The sequence below is a fragment of the Haliotis asinina genome, chromosome 5 (assembly GCF_037392515.1).
Source record: "Haliotis asinina isolate JCU_RB_2024 chromosome 5, JCU_Hal_asi_v2, whole genome shotgun sequence".
NCBI lineage: Eukaryota > Metazoa > Mollusca > Gastropoda > Lepetellida > Haliotidae > Haliotis > Haliotis asinina.
The window spans coordinates 34,917,061-34,933,058 of NC_090284.1; the positions used below are offsets into that span (position 1 = coordinate 34,917,061).

Consider the following 15,998-nt stretch of genomic DNA (forward strand, 5'->3'; position numbering starts at 1 on the left):
CTGTTTTGGGAGTTCTATAAATACACCTAAATGGTAGGGGATCAACCAGCTAACTAGGCGTGTCCCCTGGGGGTACATCCAAATCCACGGATTACATCCTTCCCGCCAGTAATGACGACATAAGACACACCGATTCCCATTTCAAAAGATAATTTAAAAATCTATTGGTGGTTCTTATTGTCAGCAAAGACAAAAGATGTCTGGCTTGATGAATGGAGCAACTGATGACAGTGTATTCAGAAACGCATGTGTTAAACAAGTTGAGACACCGGAGAGGGAAGGAACACAATATCTTGAATAATGACACCCTGCTTGATGGCTTCAATTGGACCGAACACACAACTGGTATTACTTACACTGGGAGCTGTAGTACCCTGACAATTGACGGTAGTGGTTTTGTCAGGTTAATGAAGGTTGTAAAGACTACACATTCAGAGCAGGATCTTACACAAGATATTACACAGCAGTCAGCGACATATGGGATGATATGTTCTGCAAGATATATGATGCACGGGGTAGACATGTACATACACGTTAAGCGTTTAAAATCTAGTTAAACATCCGTCGTCATATATGCACGAACTTGATTCTGGTGGACTCCATAAACAAGGATAATTATCTTTTAAATAGAAAATGCAGACTTGATTGCTTCATAGTTTTCCATTGAAACCAAATGTCCACCCACTGGCCTATTAAGCCATGTCACCATTCCATATTTCCATAGCAATCCTGAAAACTGCCTGCCCTTACTTGAGTTAGCCTACACAGAAGAGGATGTCGGTACTCAAGGCAAGTGTCACGTCTCAAAACCATATTGTCTTACCCACATGAACCACCCAACCAAATTTGGAACCCCTATGGTTGGCAAAAATGAGTCAAAATCACTTGACAGGACGGATAAAAGACTTGGAGGCGAACATATTTCTACAATTCTCAATAGAAAAACCTTCTGTTACAAAGGAGCTCTTGTCTGTCGAATCAACCCCCCTGCACTTCAATTCTGCTGACAAATCCAAGCTGAGGAACATCTTCTTGTATGTATGCTCGGGCTTATGCTATTGTGGGACGTCTAATACTGCTAGTTGGTTTGGGCCCAGCATGGGTTCCGTGTTGAAAAATTTGATGGCCTAAACATGTGATAGCTGAGCGATCCTGAAAGAGCGTTCGTCACACTAGGGTGAATCTGTCATCATTCCCCCTCATTGCCCAATAGAAACTCTTGAAAAACATTTCTTAAAAAGCTTATCAGCAGATATAGCCTCATATATGCGAGGTTCTGCTTGGCTGGGCTTCTGCAACACACTGCAAATGGTTTTGGATATATTTTATACAAGAAAGGTTAGCCTCAAAAGGAGGAACATAGTTCATTTAACAAAGAAATGCCGACTTGAATTACAATATGGCTAAATGACAGGTTGATCCTATTCACGAGTCACTAGACAAAAGTTGGATAAAGTCCTGACAGGCAGATATATGCCATTACTTGGGGACTGAAGACCGGGTATAGAAGGATCGCCATATTGTTTTCTTAGTGTAGGCCACTTCACCCTCTGTCCCAACGATCAAAGTCGGTCTATATTTTCTTACAGTATCTCCTTCTGAAAGGACTATTTCGTCTAATGGTAACTTGATGGTTTCTTTATACATAGGATGCTTGATGGTTATATACATAGGATGCAGTCGTTCCCCTGTAGTGACAGATTGATGAAGTAGTAGTAGACATTTCACTTGTTCAAGACCATCGTCAAAAAGTGATTTTCTGTTCAGCAGTAGCGAGATGAAACACGCCTCTACTGATGGAGCATGGTAGGATCTGCATGACATAAAAAGTAATCCCAGTCATCTGTTCAGACAATGATCCTTCCATGATAAATGAAGAGAGGGATTAATTGAAAAAAATACTATATTTCCTTGTGTGCGTTCCCTGGACACAGGGGTTGTTGGAGCCCTCAAGTTCCCTGGTGTCTTTATAAACACTGAAAAGCTTACGCGGTGACTGTATTAAACCAATTCCAACAGCAACGACACACATAAAGGTATTAAATATTGGTCAATATTGACACGACGGGCTAGTTCATAAACGCTTGCTGCACTGTGTCAGTCGATCTAGTTCATTGCAATTTTGGTTAACTGCTGTCAGTCAAGCAATAAACAGACAAATTGTTAAATGTATCAGGTGAATGGCTTGCCACTAAATGGAATGTGTGCACTGATGATGTCAAAAAGATGCCAATTACATGCCCATTGTTAATGGAAACAGACACAATAGCATTTATGCTGGATATTGTATGTTTTCCCAATACATCTGTTCCCTGTCTGGCTTTCACAGAGTTGATGTATGCAGCGATATTTCAAATACAGCACATTCCAAGTAGATGATCATTAGGTGGAGAATAACGGAATCGCGCACGCTTGTCAATTGAAATACCACCGACATGTTTCTGGACAATAACTTTAACTAACAACTATAAACTATTTATACTTTATACCATTGTACATTGCACATCACGGCATGTTTCAGTAAAAACAAGAGCTGAAACGTCTTCTTATCCCCGATTTGTTCAGAAGTATCAAACATACCGAACATAAATCATCATACCTTGCCCACAGCTAGAAATGGTTGTCTCGGTAATTTCCCCCATAAATGATGAACGTAGTTTAAGTAACAATCATATGGAAATTTAAGCCGACCACAAGGAGAGGTGTTGTGTCCTTTACTATTAACTGTATACAGACACAGAAGAGATACGTTATAAATAAGTTATTATTCTTGGCCGCTAGGCAGCACTTCAGGGCTGCTTGAGTACTGGTGTTTTCTTCCCTATTATTCCCTTCTCACAAACAAACCAGCAGTAATTGTCAATGGAGATGACACAACAATTGTGACTTATTTATTCATGGGAAATATGGTTAATAATTCAGGTATTTCTCCAGGGACCCGTAAGAAAGTAGGCGACTGTTGCACCTGTCAATTAGAGTAAATTAGCAACACGCCGAAGTGTCTCTTGCCTTCACATATGAAAAGGAGGTGCGTGTTTATGTGAAATGTATCTATATATTTTGCGAGACACACAAGTTGAATGGCGATGTCCTCGAAATGTATTTAAAGTTTATGTATGATAGAGAGCTGAATTTAAATGAAACATATTTAACTTTACACACATGTATAAGTATGTTGACTTTGTAAGAACTGTTAGACACTTTAAAAATCCGTATCTGAATGAATGTAAATGGGATAAAAATACTGCATCAACTCAAATTATTAGGATGTCAACAGAGGCTGTAGATAAATCATTACTTGCAATCCAAGTAATATCTCGACAGACAGAAAGTCATTAAAATACATTTCATCATGAAAACTTAATGTCTTCATTTGTGATGTTTTATTGCCTACAAGTTAAGAACACGTTAACAGTCTCGTTATTATTTGATCATGGTACCAAAACAAATTGAGATCGATCATCTACTTTCAATGGGATTAATTAAAGAATAAACATTAAACAGGATCGGTGGTCTAGTGATGCAGTATCGATCATGTCATCAATACCAAAACTATGTTCTGGAATTCACGCTTCGAAAGTCGTGATCGATTTGCTTCGGTTTGATCTTGTTGGGGGGTAATGTCCGTTTTTTAGCAACATACAGAGTCTCATTATCACCCATTAATAATTTCACTCAGCACACTTGAAGGTGTCTATTGCGGTCTTTACGATAAATGTCTATTTCAGAGGTCTAAACATATTCCGAAATATTTATTTTCACAATGTGACGCCAAAGGAATTGTCTTAGATTTTGCGTCATAAACATCAGCAACGTTCATGTCACGGGTTAATGGTCGATTTCATAATATGTTGATAGCAACTTCCCAGTTGTCAACAGTGATTGGTCTGCCAGCAGCTTACGGATATAGGTTTGTCAGTGTAATACCCAACATTTATAATCAATGCAATCTTTGAAACGAGTCACTTCATGTTGACGGCTCACATTTTCAATTACAATTCAGTGCTAGACTGGTCCCGAGACACAGGTTAAAACTATTTTAAAGTATGATGTCCACAGCGAATGTCATCCCAGTTCGATAGGTGTCACTGGGGACACTGAAATCGACAGGAGAATCGATGTGTCATACTGATTCATGCCCCAGACATCCTTGCTGGGAACAGCAACATCTAGCAGATTCTCTCATATACTTCCCATATCACACATCATATACATGTGGCTGTGTTTACCAGTTAGAAACTACAACAGTGTTTGTTAACATGCAAAGGTATTCGTGCGTTTTACATCTAACAGGGGTCATAGTTCATTCATCAACATGAAGGAAATGTGCCTGCTTCGGGACATGTAGATTATCACAATAAAGTATTTTAGACCGTTCGCCTTAATCCAGCCAGTGGAGACATCAGACCGAGGGAGTTGAATTTATTACATTCGTGGCGTTGACGTGTAAATTAAAATTCAGCAAAAGGGGGTAAAAAATAGAGCATTATGTTAGATTAATGTACGGTATGTCTGAATGTCTCTTGATGTGTTAGCGAATATGTAGAAGGTGACAATGACAAATACTCATATGTGAAAGTACTCGTTCCGTACATAGAGATCCATGCACCCAGCAAATGGAGTCAGTGGTTCATGCTTCATATACTAGCAGTTCTTCCAAGAGACCAGAGGTGACCAGCAATGACCAGAAGTCACCGACACAACATACTGTGAATATGCTTTAATAACGCGCTAAGCCATCAACAAATTTCTTTTAATCATTCTATTTGAGTTGACCTTACGTACGCCCTTGGCTTTGGCCAAATAGGTCTCATCGCACCATGTAACTTTAGCAGATACAAATCAAGTGTCAGGTAGAAATAAGAAACGCTAAAGCAACCCTAGACGGTAGCATTTAACCATAAACGTTTTACATATTTAATATAAACTAAACAGGTGACATAAACCATGGCAACACATTAGATTGCGAATACCTTCCACACGTGGGGTACCCGTAGGTCAGGAATAGCCCGCAGCGAACTGATAACTATGTCGACCGTCCCGTGTCATCTGCAGTCAACAGGGCACGGGATAATGTATAACCCTGTATAACGCCTACTTCGTATACGAATCTTGTAGAATACCCTCGCGTTACTGAGGATTTATAAACTATATGAAATGGTACCTTACGATAGGAGGTTTCACATTTAATCATCTTTTTTCAAAATTAAGTAATTAAACAAGAGACACGGGCACACTAAAATGCAAAGGTAATGTCTGGTGGGGTGTAAATCTATACAGCATGTCAGTGGGGAACACAGCATTACCAGATAAGACAATGTATGGAGAAAAGAGGCGTTAATGTGAAGAGAAGTGGAACGCATCTCGACGGTTCATCACAACACTAAGATGCATGGCAGGGTGCAAGGTGAGATGAACTCAATATATCTACCTTGTTTCTCCATAGTAATGTTGGGCTGGGTTGCAACTTGATTCATTGTAGCGTTTTCTCTCGCTTGAAATTGTAGGTTCCACTCAATCTTGGGGAAATAACATGAAAACAGGGGATTCATCAAAATTGTCAAGCCAACACATCGCTTTGAAATTGACATGAAAAGGTAAGGTAATACACAGCTACTGACAAGTTTTTTACGAGAACACGTCTCATGATATCCTCTTTGAATAACAAGTATAAAAACACTCTTCAAATTTACGAAAATATGCAACTATGATATTTCCCATATAAATCCATTATTTTGTTATCGGTTAGGAAATAGATATTATAAGAAAACATCAATTTGAGAAATGTCTTGTGGAATACAGAATACAACTACATGTGTAGAAAAATCGTCATAAAAACAAACTTTCATAAATAAGCATTTCAGAACTCATATGACATATCCCAAATCGACAAATGTTTCACTTCACTCAAAATTAATTTGATTTAATTTTGAGTAAATAAAATGAAGTATTCCATGACAGTATGGTAGTGAAAGTTGTATATCATGTTGTTTCAAGGCAGTATTCTATGTAGTTGTACTTACCGGTGTCAACATGGTGCATAAGTAAGATGCTACAACAAAGGTAGCATATATTAAGATGAAAGTAATCCGTGGTATGTAACTCCAAGTTTATCACGGGCTTCTGGGGTTATGAGTATTTAACACCCCAATCCAGACGTGTATATCACAAACTAATATTGCCAAACCAAATACGCGATAGGACAAGAGTGTTTACTTGCAGGCTATCTTAAAGAAAACTCAGCTACCAACTGAGAGTAGATGTTGTTCAACTGCGATAGGGTCGGGTGTCCGTGTCGCCCTAGCACCATGCATATGTGACGAGAGACAGACTGAACTGATGCAAGGACTATCCTGACGTTGACAAGACGGCGATTTGCTGCTTGAGTGCCGATTCAGGGACCGTGGCGAGATATTACGAAGCAAAGTGAAAAACACAGGACATACCTTTGCCTTCTTTATTGGGCTGCGACATTATAGGCTTGAGTGAGCGAGGGTCGACGGCTTCTCTCTCCGTCCTATTGGTTGTCTGACTTCTCCCTTCCTTAACCAAGTGTAACAGCTGAACGCAGGACAAGTCCTCAATCACAGCTAACACTGTCCATACGCCACACACAAGCAGCCCGGGGACACCTGAAACAGCCCCTGGAGAGTAGAGGACAACTCCGGATCTAACTCACGCACCAAGGTTGGAAGGAAAACAAGCTTCCTAACCCGTCTCCGACTTCAAGTTACAGGTGTATTCCCACCCACCTACCTGTGTTTACCTGTTCAAGTTGTTGATCAAAGGGGCTGCCGCGATCCACGGCTGACTGGCGATACTTTATCGATATAACTATTCCAAGACACACCAGCTCCTACCCGCAAGTCTTGGACTGAGCTACAATCTCGTGTCGGCCAGCTTGTTGCTTCTAGTCCTTACAAGGATTGTACCCCATTGTATCACTCGGCCCTTTTCCCCGAGTCATGCATATTAAAAGTTGTTCCCGGACCGTGATTGGCCGAGCGTATCGCGGGCGCCATAAGCCGCCTCTAGCCGAGCCGTGCTGGAGTTGAAGCAAAGGCGACATACCTTTCAAAACCGAGGATTTCTATTCCCAATCAACCTTTTCTTGCCTTTACAGCTTACTATAAACTAAGTTTATTCGCTACTCGTGCTTTGATGTGTGTTGTGTAGCCTGTATAGGTATATTATTACGCACTATTTGATACAAGACCTGCTTCATGTATTCCTATTCCTTTACCCTCGGGGGAGATTTGGTGACGTGGTATATACTGGCGTGTTCGGTGAAACTTAACAAGCAGTTAGCTACAGTTTCGAGATGTCCGCTTTGCTTATACACATTCGTGTACAATAACTGGCTGAAATTTACCGCTGTGAATATACCTATGTTGGTCGCGTTAAACGACTTCCCAGGTGTGTCTTGACAGCTTGCACGGGACGGGCTACCTGTAGTGAAACCAACAAGATATGTCCTATAACCACCTTTAACTGATCGACGAGGCACATTAACCCTAGCTTCACACCAACTGGAGACGACTGCAAGTAACCAGCAACACGGATGTTTCGGGGTTTCCAACTGACATCACGAAATTGACATAGCTGATATATTCCATATTATTGACCTATATTATTGTAATCTCATAACCATCAGCTGCCAGTGTTAATGTCTATGTGTGACAGGTGATAAACATGGTCAGCTTTTTTGCAAGCGCATATATTTTATTATGCGCAGGATCTGTTTGGTCAATGATATTGAAATGAGATGTAGAACTGCTTAGACAAGACACCACGGAGAAACATTGTCGTGCAAGTGATATTCAGTTGCTTTTAGAACTGAGATCAACAACTGTACAGCTGACATGAACATGGTGTGTACAACTACAGATTCCTGTTTATACAGCATTCAGAACCAGTATCAACACATCCTCCATTAATCGCTACTGTAAATGTGATCAAGTGGCAAGCGAAGTAATTAAAGCAATGCTGAAGCTGTCGTTTCAGAATGTTTTCCTAGCTACAAAAACATACCTGCAATTACTACAACTTGTCAAACCCTGTCAACATTCCGTCACTCAAGCGCTAAGTACCACTATTGTCTCACAACCATAGTAATTCTCCATTCAGGTAGTTTGGGGAGCGCAGACTGCCTCTGGCTGGGCGAATAGAACCACTGATACCCCCACCCCTGCAATCTACCCTGCCCCCGTAATTGTACCCTTTTTTAATGCTAGCCAACTGTTATCCCGCCCAAGGCATATTTAATTTCAGTGATTATGTCATCAATTTTCTATTTACGACCACCAACCAACATACCTATCTATTTACTGTTAAACTGACCCGTTTTCTGAGATTTGTGCGGAAAAGTAATTTCAGAAAAAAATGACGCAAGTTTAAAAACACGCACCTCCTCATGCATATATAGGGCAAAGGAGCTACGACATATTCAAGGGGTAATATGTTTATCTGAAAAATAGTTTTCAAACTTGTGACATTCGCGACCTATAATTTACGTATTGAAATCATATGCGTACCCCTAAGTGATACTGACAACATAAACATGCCACACAGGACCAACACTAATCACAAACGAGGCTGCGTCTTAAAACCTATTTTTATGTTTTCCCCCACCCCACGAAAAACAAGTCCATACCACTCCCCTTCCCCCGGGGTAAAGAGGTCAACTGTCATCTTGTTTATGGGATATTCTCGAGGTTTACTCGTGTTTTCACACCCGGGCTAGCTAGCCCTTACAAATGCAACGTACAGCGAAGCCGTGGAGTACAGTTATTACTAAAACACTATTGTGAGACTATTCTATTTCTGGATACAATAACGACCAGGCCGCTCAAAGAATTTGCAATTCATTTTGAAGAGGGAAACCCCCCGAAGTGAGAAGCCAGCTGAATAGAAATATTTGATCACGGAGATATATTTGCCGAATAGATGTTAGTATTTCGACGAAGTGGAGGCCGTCGTTTCTCAACCATTGAAAAAAGCCTCAACACGTCTTTCGCTCTTTTGTTAATAGAAGAGAATTGTGAATTAGAAATTGTTCCCACATTTGGTGTCAAAGTATGATGTTGACATTGTAGATAGACTGTGTGAATACATGTCGATTTCACACTTCAGTATGTTAATAGGATTAGCGGATTAGCATGAATTTTAATTTTGCGTATTCTACACTAAAAACGTGTTTATTGCTTTTAGAATCAATAAGGAAAGTCGTCTTTTCATTGGATTTTATATGGCGCTTTAAAAGGTGAATTGAAATTGCTTCATAAACTCGACAACAGACTGAAAAAAATGAACAGTAAAGAAGAGTGTTGAAGAGTGTATCCTGTATTGAAGAGCGTATCCAGTACTGAAAAGTGTATCCAGTGTCGAAGTGTCAATTCTTATTGAAATGTATGTCAGCTAATTATTTTAACGCACTAATTAAAACAATCTAGTTGATATATTTACAAACAGATGTATATATTTCTCATTACATCACCTCTTCTCTCTCTCTATCTCTATCTCACATAAAACACAAAATTGTGCATTAAAGAAATTGACTATTAAATATTTTTTGAAAGTGCAATGTATTATTTCTAACACTTTTCATCTAAAAAAATAGTAAAAAACTAGAACTTAGTAATTCTACATGTGATACACTGACGAGAGAAAAATGAACAATTACACATAGGGGATCAATGTATGACTCTTCACCAACAGTCGTCAATACATATGTTATTAAAAAATCAGGACAGAGATAAGTCTACATAATGACGGCAGAACTTCAGCCGGTGTGGACCTACATTGTGCTTGTGCTATCCAATGACACTGAAAGACTTGAATAGATCGAAAACACCGTGCCCTTGATACCCTGTGGCCCCGGGCAGACATATCGCTTATATTGGTGTATGTTTGAAATGTTTTAGCTCGTTACGTACTTGTTTTTTCTGAATAAAACAAAGCAACAAAACAAATAAAAGTTAGTGGTACGTTATTGGAGTTTTTGCGAGGCATATTACATAGTTTAAAAATCATCGCATGTTCCCAATATTTTTAACAAAATACTCAACGATATGTTGATTATATAAATGGAAGCAAACACCAGTAATCCAATATACATATAGTCTTAAGAGAAATAGAATTCTGAATTATTAACATAATCGATCACGCAAGACACTCGTTTGTCAATCAACCGTTCTCGGAGAGACTGTGAAGGTATTCGGAGCTGGAGAAACATCTCCGACACGTCTTGTTAGCACGGGCGTGCGTGATGGCTGCGCATATCGTGCGTGAAATGACCAGTCGAGCCGTTTGACCGTGACTAACATGCTACTCTAAACCGTTGACTTTCACGCCGTTCATAATTTTGTTCATACAGTATGAATGAGCGACAGACGGGTTTGTAATAGCTTCCTACATGCCCGGCCGTGACGCGAGACAGTTGCGTGCCTTTCTCAGTATCCTGGTCCCATTAATACATAAATACCACACTTAGCCAACTACAACCAGCCTTGTGATAAATATATACCGAGAATAATAAGTTAAGCGCCAGCCTATTCAAAACTAAGATGTGAAGTTGTGAAAATGTTAGGCTGAACTAATTGGGAAGACCAATCCATACTTAGACAAGGTTAATCTGGTAACTGTTTTAGGGATGTCATAATCAATGGTATTTACAATTAAAGGAAATATTGTTACAGATAAGATGACACTACTTTTTAAACCAAATAATAAATATTCCTTTTGTGCTTATTCAAGACTATTAAATTTAGGTTTCACTTGTTAAAAGTGACAATTATGTGACCATATAACAGTCATTTTTGACTTTCAGTTTTCAAAAGAAGGTAACCTTTTGAGGAAAACAAGCGCATGCATCTTGTTGAAAGTAAAAGATAATTTCCATTACGGTTTTGTTTTTAAACAAAAGTGCTAAACCAAATTATGATAGGAAATCTTTCAGAAAAAAACGGGCTATGTGCCAACCTATATTTTTGTAAAATATACTGGGTGGCGCTTAACTTTTTATTCACGGTACATTTGAAAAAAGTACATTAAGCAGAAAAGATAAATCTGCTCTGTGAGAGGCTTACTATGGTGCAATAAAAATATACATATACAATACCTGACTGGCTGTACCATATCGACACTGATCTGCTGCAGTATTTCCAGGAACAGCATGTCAATAATATTTGCCACCTGGCTGTCCTCAACGACGCATGCCAATTCCTTGGCGGTTCCAGTATGCTTCATGTACAACACTGTACAGCTTCACAAACAAGCTGTTTTCACCCTACATAGAGGAATAGTTAATCCTCGATAACGTGAACTGCAGACTACAGTTACGGTCAGACAACAAATATATATGTACATAGCTACGTCCAGAAAACAATATAGATACGTCCGGGCAACATATATGGCTACGTCCAGACAACAATATAGATACAAGACAACATATATGGCTACGTCCAGACAACAATATAGATACAAGACAACATATATGGCTACGTCCAGACAACAATATAGATACGACCAGACAACATATATGGCTACGTCCAGACAACAATATAGATACGTCCGGGCAACATACATATGTGTGTAGCCACGTCCAGACACCATATACTAATGGGAACAAATATGGCAACACATGAAAGTACAAATATTCCAATATTCATTTCCAGGTTTCTTCACAAGGTATACATTCCACTGTGGGTGAAATTCTGGAAAAAGATAGGAACACTTTTATTTTCATGTGTTCCCTTATTTGTTTCCATGAGTATATGCACATCCAGGCGACAAACATGACTACCTATAAGATTCGTAATATTAAAAAAAACACCCCGTTGATCAGAACAAAGACAAACATATTCATCTTGATGAATGAGATTTTTGTACATGTGTTGACAACCCCAAGGCAACGATAGGTCTTCGCTATCCAACAAAGGGTGAATGACTGGGGAGGAAACAGTTTATTATCTCCGTGTCTCTTTAGATATAACCTATAAAACTTATAAATCAGTATTTATGTAAAGACTAAATTACACAGGCACAATGGAGGAGTGTACCTCACTTTGAAATTTGTATCCCCTCAATTTAACGACAGAATATATGTACAGGCATCATGAAGCTTTGCACTGGGCACAACCTGCACATTCTCTTAGAAAAGCAAGAAAAAGTAAAACCATGGTTACACAAAACTATACATAAAAAGACAACAATATACTCAGACAACTGAGGAGTTTCAGTACAGAATTATGGTAGCTGATTTGGGCTTTCTCGTCTCGCGTTGTCGCTTTCTCGTCTTGCGATATCGCTTTCTCGTCTTGCGATATCGCTTTCTCGCATCCAGATTTTAAGGCGAGAAAGCGATGGTCCAAATCAGCCACCATACAGAATAGTACTGACAAAAGATTGCCTAAATGCCACTTATTAGAAGGTACTCTAATAGGCATATTTCTTTGTAGACGATTTTTGATTTATATTAGCTCGGTTTATCTATGTTTTGCCACCATCTGCAACAATGTGCGGTGTACTGAAACGCCATGGTCGATGCTATTTCATGTTTCTTACGTGCTCGGTGAATTACATTTTGTATTTTGTATGTATCTTTGCTTCGATTTATTTGAATTGAACTGTATGTTCCGAACTATTGGCCCGCGGTCTCAAAACTACATCTTGTATTCAGGACAGTATAACAACATCATCACTTTTACATCAGAGCATGACGGGATGTTTTATAACTTACAGGTTTTACAACTTGCAGTCATTACAGGTAAACCTTAAACATCCAATTATGGAAACACACGAGACGAGAAAAGAGTGACCTTTGTTAGATGTATGTAGTATGTTCCAGATATACTGTATATTATGTTATTACACTCTGCTAGGAAGTAAAGGGGATGGACATATAGTGTTCATTCTGTCCTTCCGTCCGTCCCGAAACTTTGTCTGGAGCACATCTCTTAAAGTTTACATGCTAGGTTCACTAAACTTCACACATATGTTGACCATTACCCATAAATGTGTCATTTACTTTTTGAAGTTTTTCAGAATTTTGTTTGGTGCTGTTTCCATGGAAACACTTTTAAATATGTATGAGGGTTTTGTCCGGAGCATATCTCTTAACGTTTTCATACTAGGATCACCAAACTTCATGTACATGTTAATCATTACTTATAGACGTGCCTTTCATTATTTTGAAGTTTTTCAGATTTTTTTGTTGTTTCCACTGAAACATAATTTAGTTAAACAGTAGATGGCAAAACTATCATCTGACATGTGTATAAAGTTTAGCAGAGTCAACGAGAAAGTCTTGTGAGCTGCTGATCCTTGTTACATTATATATATCAATATCAGCCATTTCCATGTCGAAAAGTTGGGGTATGTGAACTGTGCTCACTTCTACACTTGTTTTCATAGCATAAAATTATTGAATATATAAATATAAAGAGAAGCAATATTCCAGCTATATAGCAGTGGTTTAAATAATCGAGCCTGGACCAGACAATCCAGTGATCAACAGCATGAGCACCAGTCTTTGCAATTGGAAACCGATGACATGTCTCAACCAAGTCAGCGATCCCTACCACCCGATCCCGTTAGTCGCCTCTTACGACAAGCATTGGTCGCTGAAGACATATTCTACACTGGAGTTTCACGGGTCCAAAGTAACAAGACAGTGAGCACCATTAAAGTAGGAAATATGCATGTTATGTGCTCAGTTAACATGACCATAACAAACAAACAAACAAACAAACAAACCTGAAGTTTATGAATTACAACTAACGTCAAAAGATGGATGATGGATCTCAAGCAAAGTTAGTTATGCTGTCTGAGCTTATAAATAATTAGTGTCTCTTTGTATAACGTTAGTGGAGATCACTGATATCGATGGGTGCCTGTACTGTCTGTCCACGGTCAAGCTCAGCACACTAACATAAGACTAGTACCTCATGGTACAGAGTCAACATTTGTCTGTGTGAACCAGTTAGGGGTGCACTGTCCACCTCGCGGTTACAAGCATGGTTATGGTGTATACAAGATGTTACAACGCTCTAATTACTTCGCACAATATTAGAATATTTAACAGAATAAGAAAAAGCTGTATTGTATTTCGTTAAATATAAAATAGCTGCACAAAGAAATAATTTGATTTTCACTACCGTTTTCTGGTACAGTGGCACCAAGAGGATTAAACGTAAACAAGCAATTATGTACTTAAAAGTCATAAGAGTTTCAGCTAAACCCATTATAAAATGTATATATGATTTATCAAACACTGATTATGCAAACTGTCCTAAAGAGGAGAGCTTGCCCCGACGTACCACTATTAACTACAACTGTAAAGCGTTCATCTAACAAACAAACAACGCGGAAGACACGGTCAAGTCCAAATAGGCAGTTGCATGAGACATCATGTTTTGTGATTGGTCAGTAAACAATATTTTGTAAACGTCCTCTGCATGTCCACCAAAATATTGGAAAACTTTCCTTGAGATCCTGAATGGCTTTAAGTCGCTCTTCTTCGAGGAAGGAAATACCATTCTCAATCTTTATTTAAATATAAAATACAAAAGAAGCCGGTTTCACAGTTGCCCTATATATCTTTTGTTAGTAAGCAAATCAGCATGAGAGCATTTACTATTTCACCTTTGAGGATCTCAGATGTGCGATATGCCTGAAGTTGAAGTTAAATTCCAATCCGCGAGTTTTTGCCAATCCGCGATGAATGTATGATTCACATGCACAAAAAGACACGCAAGAGTGAATGAGGGAGTTTAGTTTTACGCCGCAATCAGCAATATCCATGCTATTCCTGCGACAGTTTGTAAATAATCGAATCTGGACCAGACAATCCTAAGATCAACAGTGTGAGTATCGGTCTACGCCATTGGGATACGATGACAATTGTAAACCAAGTCAACAAGTCTGAAATCCCTTACCCGTCAGTCGCTTCTTACGGCAAGCATGGGTTGCTGAAGGTCAATTCTTACGCGGATCTTCGCGGGTCAGACAAACACGAGTATTTTTAAACTTGCTGATATTCTTACATCAGTGTCTTATATTCAAATTTGACAGAGATTGTATCATCCAAGGTGTGCAGCATTTCACATTTGTTGTGCCAGTAAACATCATATGACATTCACTTTGAATTACTTGCTGAAACAGACCTGAACCTCTGAAGACAACGGCGTAATGGCATTTCCGGCCTTCACGTCATGACACGAAACGCCTGATGGGTCAACGGATGAACTTTTCTCTTTAGTTTGCCACGTGTGTCAATGATATACAAAACCCAAAGATATTTTGACACAATTAGGCTATTCTTGGTTCTCGTCTGAGCTTACCAAAAGATCAGTCTATCATGGCAGTAGCACTGCTGACAGATGTATGAAGAGATTAACATTTGATTGTTTGGAGGTACTGTGCTATTCATTGAAGAGAGAGTTATAATAAATTGAAATGGGTGAACAAACAGCGTAGCCAGAAGTTGTTTAACACTATCCCATGCTCACCTGAAACACGGCTGTGCTCGTGGAAGAAAGGTACACCCTATACTTACAGGACAAAAAGAAAAACGGAACTGATTATATACTGTTGTACAACAAATCAGTCCTTAAGATGTTCATGCGAAATCTATAGATTATCATTATGTATCCATCTCTTTATAGTGCGGCGCTAAAGTAATGACAAGGCCCATTTACAGCGATTGCCATTTGTTTAATCACAAGCAACAACCAGATGGATTAAGCATGTTAAAGGTTGTGGTCTACATTAAGCAGCATGTACCTACAGTGACCTACATTAAGGAACATGTACCCCCTGTGATCTACATTAAGGAACATGTACCCCTTGTGACCTACATTAAGGAACACGTGCCCCCAGTGACATACCTTAAGAAACATGTACCACCAGTGACCTATATTAAGAGCCATGTACCCCCTGTGATCTACATTAAGAAACATGTACCTCCTGTGACCTACATTAAGAAACATGTACCCCCT

General features: G+C 39.1%; 1 protein-coding gene across 15 annotated transcripts in view; it reads right to left on the reverse strand.

Moving 5' to 3' along the window:
- Positions 1 to 15,998, reverse strand: part of LOC137284156 (paired box protein Pax-2a-like) — a 150,943-nt gene that overhangs the window by 75,706 nt on the left and 59,239 nt on the right. For 3 of the 15 annotated variants that reach the window (XM_067815857.1, XM_067815853.1, XM_067815852.1), the window contains exons 1-2: positions 6,024 to 6,123; positions 5,432 to 5,519 (exon numbers count right to left, since the gene is read on the reverse strand). In XM_067815857.1, the coding sequence (XP_067671958.1) occupies positions 5,432 to 5,519; positions 6,024 to 6,035 (100 nt within the window). In that variant the 5' untranslated portion in view covers positions 6,036 to 6,123. Of the gene's footprint in view, positions 1 to 2,599; positions 2,658 to 5,431; positions 5,520 to 6,023; positions 6,124 to 6,446; positions 6,633 to 6,756; positions 6,975 to 15,998 lie in introns of those variants that run through there. The other 12 variants (XM_067815862.1, XM_067815859.1, XM_067815867.1 and 9 more) reach the window with 9 other exon arrangements.